General features: G+C 33.0%; 2 protein-coding genes across 2 annotated transcripts; one reads left to right on the top strand and one right to left on the bottom strand.

Moving 5' to 3' along the window:
* Nucleotides 1-1,262: 1,262 nt before the first annotated feature.
* On the bottom strand, nucleotides 1,263-3,859 carry LOC146957342 (uncharacterized). The gene is made up of 5 exons (XM_085735942.1): nucleotides 3,728-3,859; nucleotides 3,332-3,407; nucleotides 2,944-3,088; nucleotides 2,003-2,220; nucleotides 1,263-1,921 (listed from the first exon to the last, which is right to left on the bottom strand). Exons 1-5 carry the CDS (start codon nucleotides 3,853-3,855, stop codon nucleotides 1,664-1,666), a joined length of 825 nt encoding a protein of 274 aa, XP_085592068.1. The 5' UTR covers nucleotides 3,856-3,859; the 3' UTR covers nucleotides 1,263-1,663.
* A 1,409-nt stretch (nucleotides 3,860-5,268) lies between these two features.
* On the top strand, nucleotides 5,269-11,260 carry IREG3 (iron-regulated protein 3). Its single transcript, XM_085735933.1, has 13 exons — nucleotides 5,269-5,615; nucleotides 5,702-5,921; nucleotides 6,006-6,069; nucleotides 6,646-6,864; nucleotides 6,941-7,113; nucleotides 7,205-7,279; nucleotides 7,421-7,522; nucleotides 7,617-7,734; nucleotides 7,817-7,963; nucleotides 8,498-8,604; nucleotides 8,706-8,819; nucleotides 10,223-10,523; nucleotides 10,902-11,260. The coding sequence occupies exons 1-12, from the start codon at nucleotides 5,482-5,484 to the stop codon at nucleotides 10,514-10,516; spliced, it is 1,767 nt and encodes a 588-aa protein (XP_085592059.1). The 5' UTR covers nucleotides 5,269-5,481; the 3' UTR covers nucleotides 10,517-10,523; nucleotides 10,902-11,260.
* Nucleotides 11,261-14,778: the final 3,518 nt, after the last annotated feature.

Below are 14,778 nucleotides of genomic sequence, written 5' to 3'. Positions count from 1 at the left end.
TATGTCTTTCCCTTCTTTTACATCTGTTCTATTCTATTGTTCTGTTAAAAAAATAAGTCAATAAATTTAAAAAATAAGTACCAACTTTTCTCTAATGGTATTATGCTAAAATGAGCTTAACAATAGACTTTTAACACACATTTTTTCAATACACTCAATTTTATCGACTAAAATCTATGAGTCTCGCCACACTTTGTGGGTCCAATATAAATTTAATGGGATTATAAGAATTACAATTGATAAAAGATAATATGTTAAAAAATGTTGTGTTAAAAGAATCTGTTGCTATACATACAAGAAATGTTACACACTTATTAGACTGTATTTGGGTGGCTTCTATAAAAGAAAAAAAGTGTATTTGAATGAATGAAATTTTTGAGAATGTAATTTAAGAGGGTAATATAAATTTTTTAATGTATATTTTATAGTTTGATAATTTTTTTTTGAAAATTTCATAATGAAGGGATTTGTTGAAGTGTTTTGTGGAAATTAAATTTAGGGAATTTTAAATATTAAGAATTTGAAACTTCTTTTTTACTTTGGATAATGTGAATCTCAAATTGATTCTTAAAGTTCTTTAAAATTATGCAAATTGGTCTCCATAGATTTCAAATTTGAAACTGACCCAACCCGCATAATGGCGGATTGTTTCTAATATGCAAAAGGATGCAAAGCATACCAACTATACATGGACCAATACAAAGGTACCAATCGAGCTACTGCATCCGATTATTAATTGGCAAGACAAGATACATCCTACATCCTCCAAGAAACATAACTTCACTAAATGGGTGGAGGTTCAGCCTTGGACAAGAAGACATCAATTGTTTCATCCTACACCATATCATATACTGATTTGGAATCCCATAAACAATTACAGCCAACCAAGGCACCATGTTCACTGAGGAAAAGATGATTCATTGTCTTCATACAAGAATACAATGGACAAGCCGAGGCGACTACTTGAATCATTATTGACATAATCAAAAGAAAAAATGTAAGAGATCAACCAGATAATGGCATGAAATTCTACAAAGTTGTCCAGTTTGTTACATAAGGATAAGGATACCTTTAAAATCAAGCCAGGAAGATTTATAGCGTTGAGTTGACTTTATTTCAAAAGTTTTTTAATAACTTGTCAACAACTTAAAATAGTCTTTCAAAAAAGCTTTCAAATAAATAGTCACTACTATTCTCAAAAATAAAGAATGTGGTCCTAAAGGAGTAGCATTGATGGTATTTTAGATTCAATAGAAAGCTGGTTTTCTCAAAAGGAATTAGTTATTCATGCCAAATTGCCAACAAACTTTTGCATTATAACACAAACCTTTATAGTCACATCACATATATAGTTTTTATACATATTTCACTAGTCCCTACTGCAAGAGGCTTGGAACATTTCTATAGCACGGGGGCGCGCGCACACACACTTCACTAGTCACTAGAGCAAGAGGCTTAGAACATTATAGTTTATATACATACATACTTCACTAGTCACTAGTACTGCAAGAGGCTTGGAACATTGCTATCTATGCATCATACTTGGTTGCTGCTGTCTCAATTGGTTTGATTGAGTCACAAAAAGGGATAACCATTGGAAGCCTAGGCAATAGCATTGCCTCAAAAACCAAAAAAAGAGACCTACCCAACACTTGGTGTATAGTCATTTGGATTTCCCATTTAGCATATATAATGAACAGTAGGTATCGAAATCAACTGGTAAGAAGGGATTCTTGAGTGCTTCTTCAGTCATTTCAAAAGCCAATTTCACAGTTGTGTTGTTGACAAAAGAGTAATTTGTTAGAGGTTGCGAAGTTACGCAGGAGTCACCGCACACACTAGGTCTGTTCTGTTTATTGTCATTAACGATCATCGCTTCCTTGTTTGTTTCCTTTATCTTCTTGCTTTCCTCCACATATGGCTACATGAAAAAGTAATTAGAAATGGAAAATTTCAAACAGACCAAGTAGAGGCTAATAGCAAAAATATAAATTTATAATACCTGTTTATCGGTGACAGACATCTTCTGCCAAGCATCAACAGCCATGCGTAGGACTTTTTTGCCATCTATGTCCTGATCATGAGCTTTTAATCGAGCACATTCCTGCTTGAGGAATATTTGATACCCGGTTTTTCCAGTTGGAGAACCTCGTTGTTTCTTCTTTTCTTTGTTATTTGAAGGTGCTTCTAGAAGCACTTGAGGTTCTTGACTGTCAGCTCCTGCACATTAAGTAAGAATCCTAAATAATGCAGCATAAGCACTTCTGAATTCACATGATACACCTTTAAACTCATCCAACAAATCACTGAGTTACTGAAGAAAACAAATGTCTACGGCGCAGCTAATAAGTACATAAATATAAACTGTATTGGAACTTTAGTAATCAGTTACCATAATATATGATCAGTTGTGATATTAGTTTGTATTCAGCTAGCTAGCTAATTCATTAGTACTTGAGTGCATTCTTTTACATCCAAAAAGTGAATCAAATTTTCATCGCATAAATATTCTAAATTCTTATAACTTGTCATTTGGCTAGAGTAGTCCTTTGACATCTTTGCCACCTTCAGATTATCTTCATCAGCCATTAATTGAGATAAACCAGTAGTTGAGTTCTGCTTTCTTTTAAGCTTAATGAAGCTGCTATAATGTCTTCTTTGTGTCTTAGCATTAATGTAAAACCTTTCATTCTATATATCTCTTTATATGTTATTGAAACAATGATCCGATGAAACTAGTGTCACCTCCGAGCGATTTAATTTCACAACCAATACATTTTCCTAGACCAATGTTTTTTACAAGGTACTTTTCTATTACTAGTTGTAAATTAAAATCATATTATGTATAAACTACCAAACATCTACATATCAAGCATATATGTGAAGTGCCAGAATGAAACAAGATATCTACTTAAAATAACCACAAATTGGTCTCTTAGATACCTTTGGGGCTGCCAGAGAAGTACAATTTCTCAAATTTGTATAGAAGTATTGCATAGAGGCTTTCAACTTGAATAGATAAGATTGCATTGTTGCCTTCCAGTTTTAGTGCAGAGACAACTTCAACCCATCGGTTTTGTAGAGCAACCTGGAAACATTCAAGAGAATCCATAACTACATATAAACTTGAACACTTGAGACAAATTACTTAAAACTTTTCTTAAAAGCCTTTCTTGATTAAATTTGGTGTGCATGCAAATAATGAAATAAACAAAAGGTACCTAATTAAACATGCATTAATGAGAGATGAACATATAATATACAAATACAAGAAATTAAATCATGTGATCATGTGGTGAGATCAATGTAGATAAATGAACAATATATGTACCTGGTGAAAACCTCCTCTTCTGGTGACTTCCAGGTAAAGCAGATACAAGTCTAAGGATGTTTCTCGGACATTGAACCTGCAAAGTAGAATTGAAGCAGAGGTGCATGATGATTCATACATCATACTTTTAATCCAAATAAATTAAAAATAAAAATTATATATAATAACATTTCATGTTTCATATTTCATTTCATATCATATCATTTTTCCCTGCATGTTAAACTCTGCGAAAACAATATACTATAAAAAAGACTCTCTAATGCCTTGATTTTGAATGCATATGCAATTTTTTAGCAACCAAGACAGAGAAGTAAAAAATGCTGAAAGTTCCCCTCTATAAACAAAGATACAAAAGTGAAAATTAGAAGTAGATTAAAGAGTATTGAAGAAACTGACATGAGATTGAACCCGGTGGAATCCAACACTTGAGTGAGTTTGACATAGAAGTTTTCTAAGTCATCAGGAGAAGGGTATTGTTTCCCATTGGTGAGTTTGGTATCTGATGGTGATGTTGATGAAACCATAGTCTTGTTGCCTTCCAAATACGTGATTTGTTGAAATGGAGATTATTATGTTATGTATGGACGTTCATACAATGGAAAATGGACAGTTAACAGCTGATTACTCTCGACACCTATACTCAGTCCCAAATACGTGGCAGTCTTATGTCTTTCACTTCTTTTACATCTGTTCTTTTGTTCGGTTAAGTCAATAAATTTAAGAAATTGTGATTGTGATGTACTAGTTAGTAGTAACTTTTTTCTAATTGTATCATGCTAAAATGGGTTAACAACACATTTTTCAATACATTCATTTTTATTGATTAAAATTTACGAGTCTCCATCACACTTTGTGGGTAGGAATTTGAACCAATAAAAGATAGGGAATGCTAATTTGTGTTTTAAGACATAAACTAATAAGTCAAATGTAAAAATATTTTGTTGAAATCTGTGTTTTGAATTTAATTTTTTAATTAATTAATACTTGAGAATATATTTTGTAACCCTCAAACAAACACCCCTTAAAATATATTGGGTTGGAAAATTTGTGTTAAAAGAATGTGTTGCTATACATGATCTCCCATGAATTCGGTTAAAACTTTAATCTAGACTTAAAGAAATGTTAGACACTTGATTACTTATTAGAGTTTTTTTTAATGGCATTACTTATTAGAGATTTGAGTGATTTACTACTTCATCTATCTATCCAACAAAATAAAAAGAGTGTACTTGGATGGATGAATTTTTGGAGACAATGTAATTTAAGAGGCTAATTTAAATTTTTAAATGTATGTTTTATTGTTTGATAATAAATTTGAAAAATTTTATAATGAAGAGATTTCATTAAGTATTATGTGAAAGTTAAAATTAGGAAATTTTAAATACCAATAGTTTGAAACTTCTTTCTTACTTTAGATAATGTGAGTCTCTAATTGATTCTTATAGTTCTTTAAAATTATGTAAATTGGTCTCTATGATTTTCAAATTTTGCAAATTCAAAATTGATAAGGCCACCCTCATGGTAGTCTAATATCTTCGGCTAAAGGATCTTTAGTGTCTGGTCTCTAATTGATTTTGTTTGAAGTTGTCATCTTCTACGATGATTTTTACACACAAATTCAAAATTCAACTCAATTTTTCATAAATGTATTCAAACACAAATTGATTTTATTTTTAATTAGTTTTTACAAACACCAATTTTTATCATCAAAGCAAAGACACAACTGTAAAAGGGTACGTATAACCGTAGAAGTAGAACATCTATGAAGTTGTAAACAAAAAAATAGAAGTAGAACATCTCATCCACGTGGCTCCACGTCAAAACCTTTGAAGATTAAAGTTTCACTCAAGAAAGGAACTAAAAAATGGCCACACAAACAAAAACACGAAATTGCACTCTCCGCCGTATAATATCCATTCAAACATTACATTATTCCCATAATCTTATTCTCATAGATAGATAAGATTTTGGTTATCATTGCCACAAAACACACACACTTCGATTTTTCTCTGTCTCTGTAATGAACATTACTCAAAACAAAGGGAAAGGTTTTTCTCTGTTTTCTAGTAAGACTGCATGAGTTGGACGAAACCTAACTGGTTTTCCTTCAAGTTCCACAGCTTGAAGTTTCACAAGAAACGAGGACAACTATGGTTATTGCTTCGCCCTCCTTTAATCTCATCCATTTCACCATTCCTCCTTCTTTCTCGCATCGACCTTCTTCGAGATTACGCTATCGCTGTAAACGATTAAACCTCAATTACTACCCTTCTATCACTCAGAGGTATTATTTTTTTTTTTTTGTTTTGTTTTGTGTTTCATCATTTATATAAGTTCGAATTTCTGTTACTGAATTGTTTTTGTTTACAGATTTGCTTGTATAAGTTCCAGATGTTCGATAACGAATACTGATATACAATTGGAATTGGATCATGTAAACGAGGATAAGAGTGAAGGAGGAGGGTGTGCAATTGTTGAACCTGAATGTCCTGTGCCGATTAAAATCAATACTGATATTCTGGTGGAGAATGATTCTTTGAACTTACTCTCTGAAACCGCCTTTGTAGATACTGTCTTGACATCCTTACCTGTAGGTTGTTTTTTCATAGTTTTAGGTTTTTGTTAAGAATTGTTTCATTGTTTCTTATCTTTTTATGGTTTGTTATGTATGTAGGTTTTGTCTGAAGAGGAACAACATGTTCTTGCAGCTACTCCGGCACACCCTGCTGGGTTATATGGTGGGATGTTTTTCATTTTCAACCTTAATAACTACATCCATATCATATATGTTGTCTTAGTATTTAGTTCTAATGTGATTCTTGTATTGACTTCTTCAATAAAGTAGAGTTTTCTTATATTTTAGAAAATGTAATGCTCTAGTTTAAAATTGTGTCTTTCTTCGGTCTTTTCTTCCCTGTCACTTAGATGAAGTGCTCGATTGAACCAAAACCCCCTATTTACTTGTGGAATGTAAAGCATTAAAAACCGTATCCATTGCTCTATACATATGGAATTGTGGAATGTGGCATGCCTATTTTGTGATTTCATACATATTAAAATGCTGAAAATCTTACGTTGGTGCAGCTTGTTGGATTATTAAAATTCAAAAGTGCTTTCATTTGTTTGATGGGACAATCTCATAAATGTAGTTTATAACTTCAGATGTGCCTAGCTTGGTGATCTTGTTGTCTGTTCTTTGTTACCAAAACTGTTTGATATCACCTTATTACGTGCCTTATGCCTTGTACACTTATTGATGTTTGTGTGGCTGGATCATCTAAGCTGTTCTTAAGTTGAAGTTTATATGTTTTCAGCTTTCTATTCTAGTTGCATTGTTGCAAATTTTGTGGAGCAGCTTTGGACTTTTGCTTGGCCTTCTGCCATTGCCTTGATTCATTCAAGCCTCTTGCCAGTTGCTGTGGTGGGTTTCTTCACTAAAGTGGCTATAATTGTTGGTGGTCCCTTGGTTGGCAAATTAATGGACCATTTACCGAGAGTTCCTGCATATAACTACTTAACTGTCATTCAGGCAAGTTATCTAATGAGCCTTATAAAATCAAGCAGGATATAGCTCTTTTTCCTAAAATCAATCATTCTATTTTCAGGCAGCCACTCAGTTACTATCGGCAGCTATGATTATACATGCTCATTCCGTGCCTCCTACTTCAGTGTCTACATTGCTTCTGCGTCCATGGTTTGTCGTATTGGTTTCAGCTGGGGCTATTGAGAAGCTTTGTGGTGTGGCTTTGGGGGTTGCAAATGAGCGTGACTGGGTTGTGCTGGTACTGTCATTCAATGCTTCTCCTGTTCCCTTGACATGTAGTTTGTTATTTACAATAATTATTTATGATTCTTAGTGGTTTATTTCCACAGCTGACAGGAGTTAATAGGCCAGTCGCACTTGCACAAGCAAATGCTGTTCTAAATCGAATTGATCTGTTATCTGAGGTAATCTTTGCGCCAAGTTAATTAGCATACTTTTATACTTCTCGGTCCAATTTATTATTGTCTCATGAAATATTCAGGAACTTTCTTATGAAGTATCAATTTTAGCCCTGACTTTGAAACTCACAAATTTTTCAATTTCAGATAGCTGGAGCATTGCTGTTTGGAGTCCTTCTTTCCAAATTTCATCCTGTAATCTGCTTAAAAGTTGCTTCTGGCTTAATGATGGGACTACTGCCTGTTACAGTAAGTTCTCTGTTTTTTTTTTCCTCGTTCATTAACTTCCTTCAGTCAGAAGATAGATTCATTTTAATTTTTACTCATCATTCTTAATTTGCAGATTATTTTAACATGTTTAACCAACAAGCTTTCTACCGGTGTTCTTGACCGGCCTAAACCGTCACAAACCTGTTGCAGATCATTCGATGAAGATTCTGCATCAGATGCTGACAGTATAGGTACTATTTAAACCGATCTTCCCATAGACCCTGAAGATTTCATATGACAGTATATGCTTACATCTATCTGGTGGAAAACCAGTTGTTAAAGGTCTGGAAGCTATCAAGCTCGGCTGGAAAGAGTATCTAGGTCAGCCAGTCCTTCCTGCTAGTATTGCGTGGGTGCTTCTCTACTTCAATATTGTTCTTACACCAGGCAGTTTGATGACAGCATTTTTAACACAGCATGGTATGTGAAAATTTCCTAAATGGTCCCGTTTTTGGGAAGCTTCTTTGACTTCTAATAGATCATTTATTGCATAAAGATTATGCTGACAATGAGGGGTTTTCATGTTTTAAATTTATTTTTGATTGTCAAATCTTTCTTATAAATTAGCTAATACGTGCTCAATCTCCCTTTTTCGTTTCTTACTTATTTCAATGTTAATATTCTTTGTCTAGCACGAATGGTGTTTCCAAATATTGTTAGTTGAGGTCCACCTTGGAGTGAAGTTATGATTTTAATATGTCGTTGTTAAACCGAATGCTATACCAAACAGTAAAAAAGAGAAGGGAAAAGGGAGTAGATTTGATATAAGATTTATTGTTGTAGTCTGCATTCTGCTTGGCCCCATTAATTGATTCTATATTATTTAAACTAAAATTCAATGTCATTCTTTATTTTCTTTTATCTTTTATTTTCCTTGTTTTATTTGGGACCGAGGATTAGTTTTTTAGGTTATTGTACTAAACGTCCAAGTTTCCCTCCTCACTTGTTCTACAGGCTTACGTCCATCCATCATTGGAGGATTTAGCGGAATGTGTGCTTTTATGGGTGTTGCAGCAACATTCGTCTCTTCGACTCTGGTCAAGCAATTTGGCATTTTAAAGGTATCTTTAGCTTTTCATTTTTATTTTTATATATTGCACATAAGAAAGTATGAGAGTTTATTATATATAAACTATCTCATTGAAAATATTCTCTTTTCCAGGCTGGGGCAGTTGGGTTGGTGTTTCAAGCTTTATTTCTCAGCATGGCTGTTGCTGTATATATGAGTGGATCAATATCACATCAGAGTCCTCTTCTCCTTTTCTTGTTTCTGATTGTAAGTCACTAAAAAAGGTTTTTGCCCTTTGATATTTGTTATCTAAGAATATAATTACAACAGCCTTGGTAGTTACTAGTGGATTGAAATGATAGGTATAATTGAAGCCTGGATACTCCAAAATTGCAAAAATATCAGTGTCGTATGCGTATATAATACCGACACTCATACGATACTCCTAGATCATATCTAGGGAGCATCCTCCAATTATTTTTCCTTTGAAAAATCGATGACAAATACATTTTAGATACAGCTTTGATGCATTTGGGGTACAACTACTTACCTTAAAGCTTCTTGTTAAGCCTTATTCTCCATCATATGGCGAGAGGAATTAGAATAGTTACTCCTTTAATCATTGTTTGAATAAAAATAAAAGTGATCCAAAAGGGGAGGGAATTTGGTTGTGTGGATTGCGACCTATAAATTTTGTCCTTGAAATATAGAGAAAATACAATGTTATGGGACAAGGAAAGACAAGGTTGTGGGACATTAGTAGAAATGTGCAGTATATATTTGATGGTGGTGTTGGACTTCTTGAATTGGCTGGGTTGCTCATTGATGACCAAAGTTAAAAGCTATGCTTTTTATACTATAGGGATTGATGTAGATGAAAATGATATAACTAGTGTTAGATAATAAATGTAACCAATTCAGTAGAGCCAAGACTTCTTTCAAGCTTCAAATAGGACAAATGATGCTTCCTTTGACATTCAAACATGGGTTTGAGAAAATTTCATAACATTGCAAATTGTTTATAGGGGATATTTTGATATGGACAAAGGAAAGATCAAAGATGTGTCTATATATGCCTTTTTGTAAATAGTGATTGTCACCTACTGATATGGTTATTGTATATTAATGAACAATAACCAAACCCTCTTTACAAATATCACGTGTTTATACAAAACATACCTTTTTTGTAAGATTCTTTGAACGTATCTAGGCCAAGTTGCATCATATGCGCTGCGTATATGTATCCAGGCTTCATTGATAGGAATTTAAAATCAGCTTGTACCAAATAAATTAGTGACCTAAATGGTGATATGGATTGTTCAAGATAGTGCGTTTTGAATACTGGTTAGATCCTTGTAAATTCTTTATTTTCAAATGCTATGTGCATTTGTTAGCAAACTAGACTTGGTTTGTATTGGGTGAAAATTTTGTGGAGCTTCATTGTTTTTATAACTGGATATCTCTACTGAAAAAAGTTTCAACAGGTCATTGTAATTGAATATTTGTTAAACAAGTAAAAGCTTTGTATGAGAGAAAAAAGATTTGGTTGTTCCAAATTGCATTATTTATTCATTTTTTGAAATACAAACTTGGATTTTGATGGCAACTTAGATCTTGTCAAATTTACTCGCATTAAATTTTTGTGTAAACTATTGTGCTTGTTTCTGCAGATTTTGTCACGGCTAGGACACATGTCATATGATGTTGTAGGGGCGCAAATTATCCAAACTGGGATCCCATCATCCAAAGCAAATCTCATCGGGACTACAGAAGTTGCTGTTGCAAGTCTGGCAGAGTCTCTAATGCTTGGTGTTGCAATAATCGCAAACGATCCTTCTCATTTTGGATGTTTAGCAATGTTGTCTCTTCTATCAGTGGTTGGTGCAGCATGGATGTTCTGCAGATGGTTGTCAAATCCAACAGACGAACAAAAAAGCCTTTTCTCTTATCATCCTCAGTTTTGATATTTATGTAAGAATCCCTTGCATTTATCGTTCCTTGTTTACTACCATATTTTTCTATGACATGTCTCAATATAAAAGTATAACAAAAAATGTCCTTCACTTGTGATCCTCAACTTTGGTATTTGTGTGTATCCGTTGTATAAAAGTATTGATAGTTCATTGTTTGATAGTGCATCTTTCATGTGTGTTATTTGTTATATTTTTCCTTTCTCCGGAAATTTTATTGTTCCATTGGCAGATGACAGTCTTTGTAAAGTAGAAAAGGTTGATTCTTCAAAAATTCAGTAAACTTGTTGATGTAAACACTGATCCAGTCTATGGATTTCTAATTGTGTTTTATTCTTCTAACAATATTTTATCTGACAAGTAACTTCTGTTGGTGCAGTTGTTCTGTTCCACTAGCTGCCTTGTTGCAAAGACTGTTGGATGTGGACAAGAACCAAATATGTTGGAAACAATTAGCATGGTGGATGATTTATCCACCTGATACAGAAGCCGGAGATTTTTTCTATGGCTTTGCCTGTAATTCTTCTGTAAATGGATAACATGCCTTTATATTATATTAGTGCACATAATAAATTGAGTTAGTTAGGTGTCTAGGTCTACCATGCATAAACGTTTTGTAAAGCATTTATTGTTTTCCTTATTCTTTTCTAAGGTTTAGAAATGTAACAGACTTGCTGCAGAATTGTGGTAATTCTGATAGGGTTTAGTAATTCATAGAGAAATCTCAATTGCTCACTATTATTTGGATTTGGGTGAAGGTTCATTACTTCATTTTGAGCAAATGGAGTAGTTATGTACTGTTTTGATGAAAAAATTGGTAGGTCGGAAACTTGAAATTGTGATCATATATATGTAGTACATATGTATGGTAAGTTGTGGTGATATGTATTTATTATTAAAACTGAAGAATAAAATTTGCACTTATTTTTATTCAAAAAAAAAAAATTTGCACCCATTTTAATTATTTTGAAGAACTTTATCCCCTACTTATTTTTCATATTAAAGGTTCAGGGGAGAGGGATACCTGGTTTGACATTAATAACACATTTGGTGTTTTATTTAAAATCTCAGAATCATAACTTGGATTAAATTATTTTGAAATATAAATTGTTTATTTATCATGTTTTGAGACTCTTTTGGAAGGATAAAAAAACTTAGGGTGTGTTTGTTTCAAGTTTACCAAATTCATTCCTAGGAATAATATTCTTTGGAACATAAAGATAGGAATTTTATTCCAAGGTATTTAGAAAAAAGATGTTTGTTTAACACTATAATATTCTTGGGAACCAATAAAATAGGAATTATAATAGGAAATTACTCATGAATTTATTCCCATCTCCATGGGAACTTTATTCCCACCCTTTTTTTTGGGAAAATTTTTCTATTCCCAGGAACGTTTTATACCCGAGAATAAAATTTAGTAAACTTGTAACAAACATAGGCATATGTATTTCTATCGTTTTATTCTCAGGAATCTACAAATATAACTTGAAACAAATGCACCTTTAAGCTTTCATAAATGTGTTTTGGATTAATTTATTTTTAGATTGATTTCCTTTTTTGGTGGTGGCCGGGATTTGAACCCCGGATCTTGCATATATTATGCGTTGTTCCTACTAATTATCAACTGAGTTAAACTCACGAGGACTTTCAGGTTGATTTCCTATTATGGGCCCGTTTGTTTCAGATTTTTTTCAAAAAAAAACTATTTTTTCCCTTAAAAAAATCACTTTTTTCATTTTTGAGTGTTTGTTTAGGATTTTTAGAAAAATCATTTTATCAAAAAAATCTATTTTGACCCTAAAATGAAAAGCTATTAGGATTAACTTTTCTCAAAATCTATTTTTTTCAACAACAAGGAGATAACACATGTGCATGTTAGAACTCATTTTTTTTTTAAAAATAGATTTTTATGGATAGTAGACAAACACAAATAACTTCAGATTTTTTTAAAAATCTCTAAAAAAAGAATCTCTAGATTCTTTTGACACAAAATCTATTTTTTTTAAAGCTGAAACAAACACACCCTATATTACAACTAATTGGAATGATTTTTTAAATGAAAAAAATACTAATAACCGGAAAAAAGGCATGCACAGTAGAATGTGAATGTCCAACATTGTGCACTTGATCCACTTTTCCCCATCATCTACAGTGTCTTGTTTTTCTAAGCTAACACACAACAGTGTCTTCCTATTGGCCTAGATTCTCCATGGAAGACATGTATGCATAAAGTAAGGACCTACTATATGGCAACTCCATTTGGTTATAATTTCACTTTGATATTAGTTGTCTCAATCAGATTTTTTACTATATATTTCTGTGTCTTTCTTTTAGCTTTTCTTGGAAAAGTTGATAGTCCATGCTTACAATTATTAAGGATGGAAATGGTTCATTTCCAGGGTTCACTGTTCACTTTTATTCTCCATAAATTTCCCAGATTTTAAAGAAAATTATGTGCATAGGTTTTGAATAACCAAATCTGCGGATGATTAAAGTTTTAAAACATCTTCATTGGAAAAAAATGGTTAGTCTTGTGCATATTATCCTAACAAAAATGCACAAATACAGAAAGTTATTGAAAAGATATCTTGATGCAAGAATTGAATGGGCTTTTTAGGTGATGGCAATAAGGCCCAAACTTGTTTAGGCTTTGGAGCTTTAAATTTCTGAATTTTGCTCTTCACCCTGCACAAATCACTCGCACCCTGCAGCGTTTTCTTTTTTACCCATGCGCAAGTTAAGTCACGCTGCGCACCTTAAGTCACGCCGCATGAGTTAACTCACGTAGGTTATAAACCCAACGTGAGTTAACTCACGCTAGGGAAAATGTGAATTTTCTCCATCTTATTCATTTGGCAGCTAGTACTGCTTTATGTGTAATTGCTATAAATGCTATACCATGCAGCAAGCAGCCTTGTTCTATCCACTAGTTCATATTAGAGAATTTTATCTAGTATAAACACCTGTGATTATACCATGCAGCAAGCAACTCTCGGCTGAACACGTGGAAATTTTCTTAAGCTTTTTAGACAATAGTGGTCGCCACCTAATCATAGGCTAATATAGCCATCTTAACATGTGTTGTTTGTCCAAAACTCCACCTCATCCATCTTCTTTTTCATTGAATATAACCTGGCCAACTTCTGATTTTGGATTGAAATGCATCTTGGCTAGGCAGCAATAAAAACGTGATTGTCCTTTTGGAATTATGAACTAGCGTGAGTTAACTCACGCTGCGTGAGTTAACTCACGCTGCGCAAGTTAACTAACGCAACGCCACTTAAGTAACGCATAAAATACAACTTGCGCAAGTTAAGGTGCCCGCGTTACTTAACTTGCGCAAGGATAAAAATGGAAACACTGCAGAGTGCGAGTGATTTGTGCAGGGTGAAGAGCAAAATTTTAAATTTCTTGTCATGAAAACAAAACATAAATTAAGACTAAAAATAACACTATATTGGGAGTAGGATTATGGCGTATTAACGCCGTTGCGTATAGACTTGGTTTTGACTTTTGACTATTTGGTGAACAAGAAAGGACATCCATGAACGGCACGTATCCGTCACGTTGAGCAATTTCTTCCAACAAACAACGGAATCGTATATTAAACCAATGGTACGAACTATGGTCAACTTGATGAATGTTTAGATTATTTGTTTTCGTATACTCCCTCCGTTTTAAAATGAGTGTCGATTTAGCCGATTGCACACAGATTAAGGAATTGAATAAAATAGTTAAATGTCATAGCAATTTTACCAAATTATCCTAATCAACTATTGGTTTGTTTTTCATTAAAGAAAAAATAATACTTTGGAAATTGTGTAACATACTATTAATTGAAGGGTAAAATTGAAAAGAAAAAGTTATTATTGCATTGAAAACTGAAAGTGACATTCATTTTGAAACAAATTTTTTTGGCTAAAACGACACTCATTTTGAAACAGATGGAGTACTGGTAAGCCAGTTTTATGAACTCCAAGAATTCTTTTCTAGTAATTTCTAAATAGGTCTTTGAGCCGTAAGATATATATGTTGCTTTGAAGTGGAGCATCATCACCTTTGCCTTAATATTTTTCTTTTACAAAAAATAAATAACATTATATTGATCATGTATTCATTATTTGAATTTAATTTGAAAGGAGCAAACTTTCTTTGTTTTTATAAAACGATGTTTGTAATATAGGTTGAACCAAAGTTGAAGTCTGGAGAACTAACTTACCAAGATGTGAGCGATAAGGTTTGCTTGTCTCGTA

Source organism: Medicago sativa, chromosome 1 (genome assembly GCF_051527215.1).
Source record: "Medicago sativa cultivar Bolivia chromosome 1, Bolivia_mono, whole genome shotgun sequence".
NCBI lineage: Eukaryota > Viridiplantae > Streptophyta > Magnoliopsida > Fabales > Fabaceae > Medicago > Medicago sativa.
This window is presented reverse-complemented; position numbering and strand designations above follow the sequence as displayed.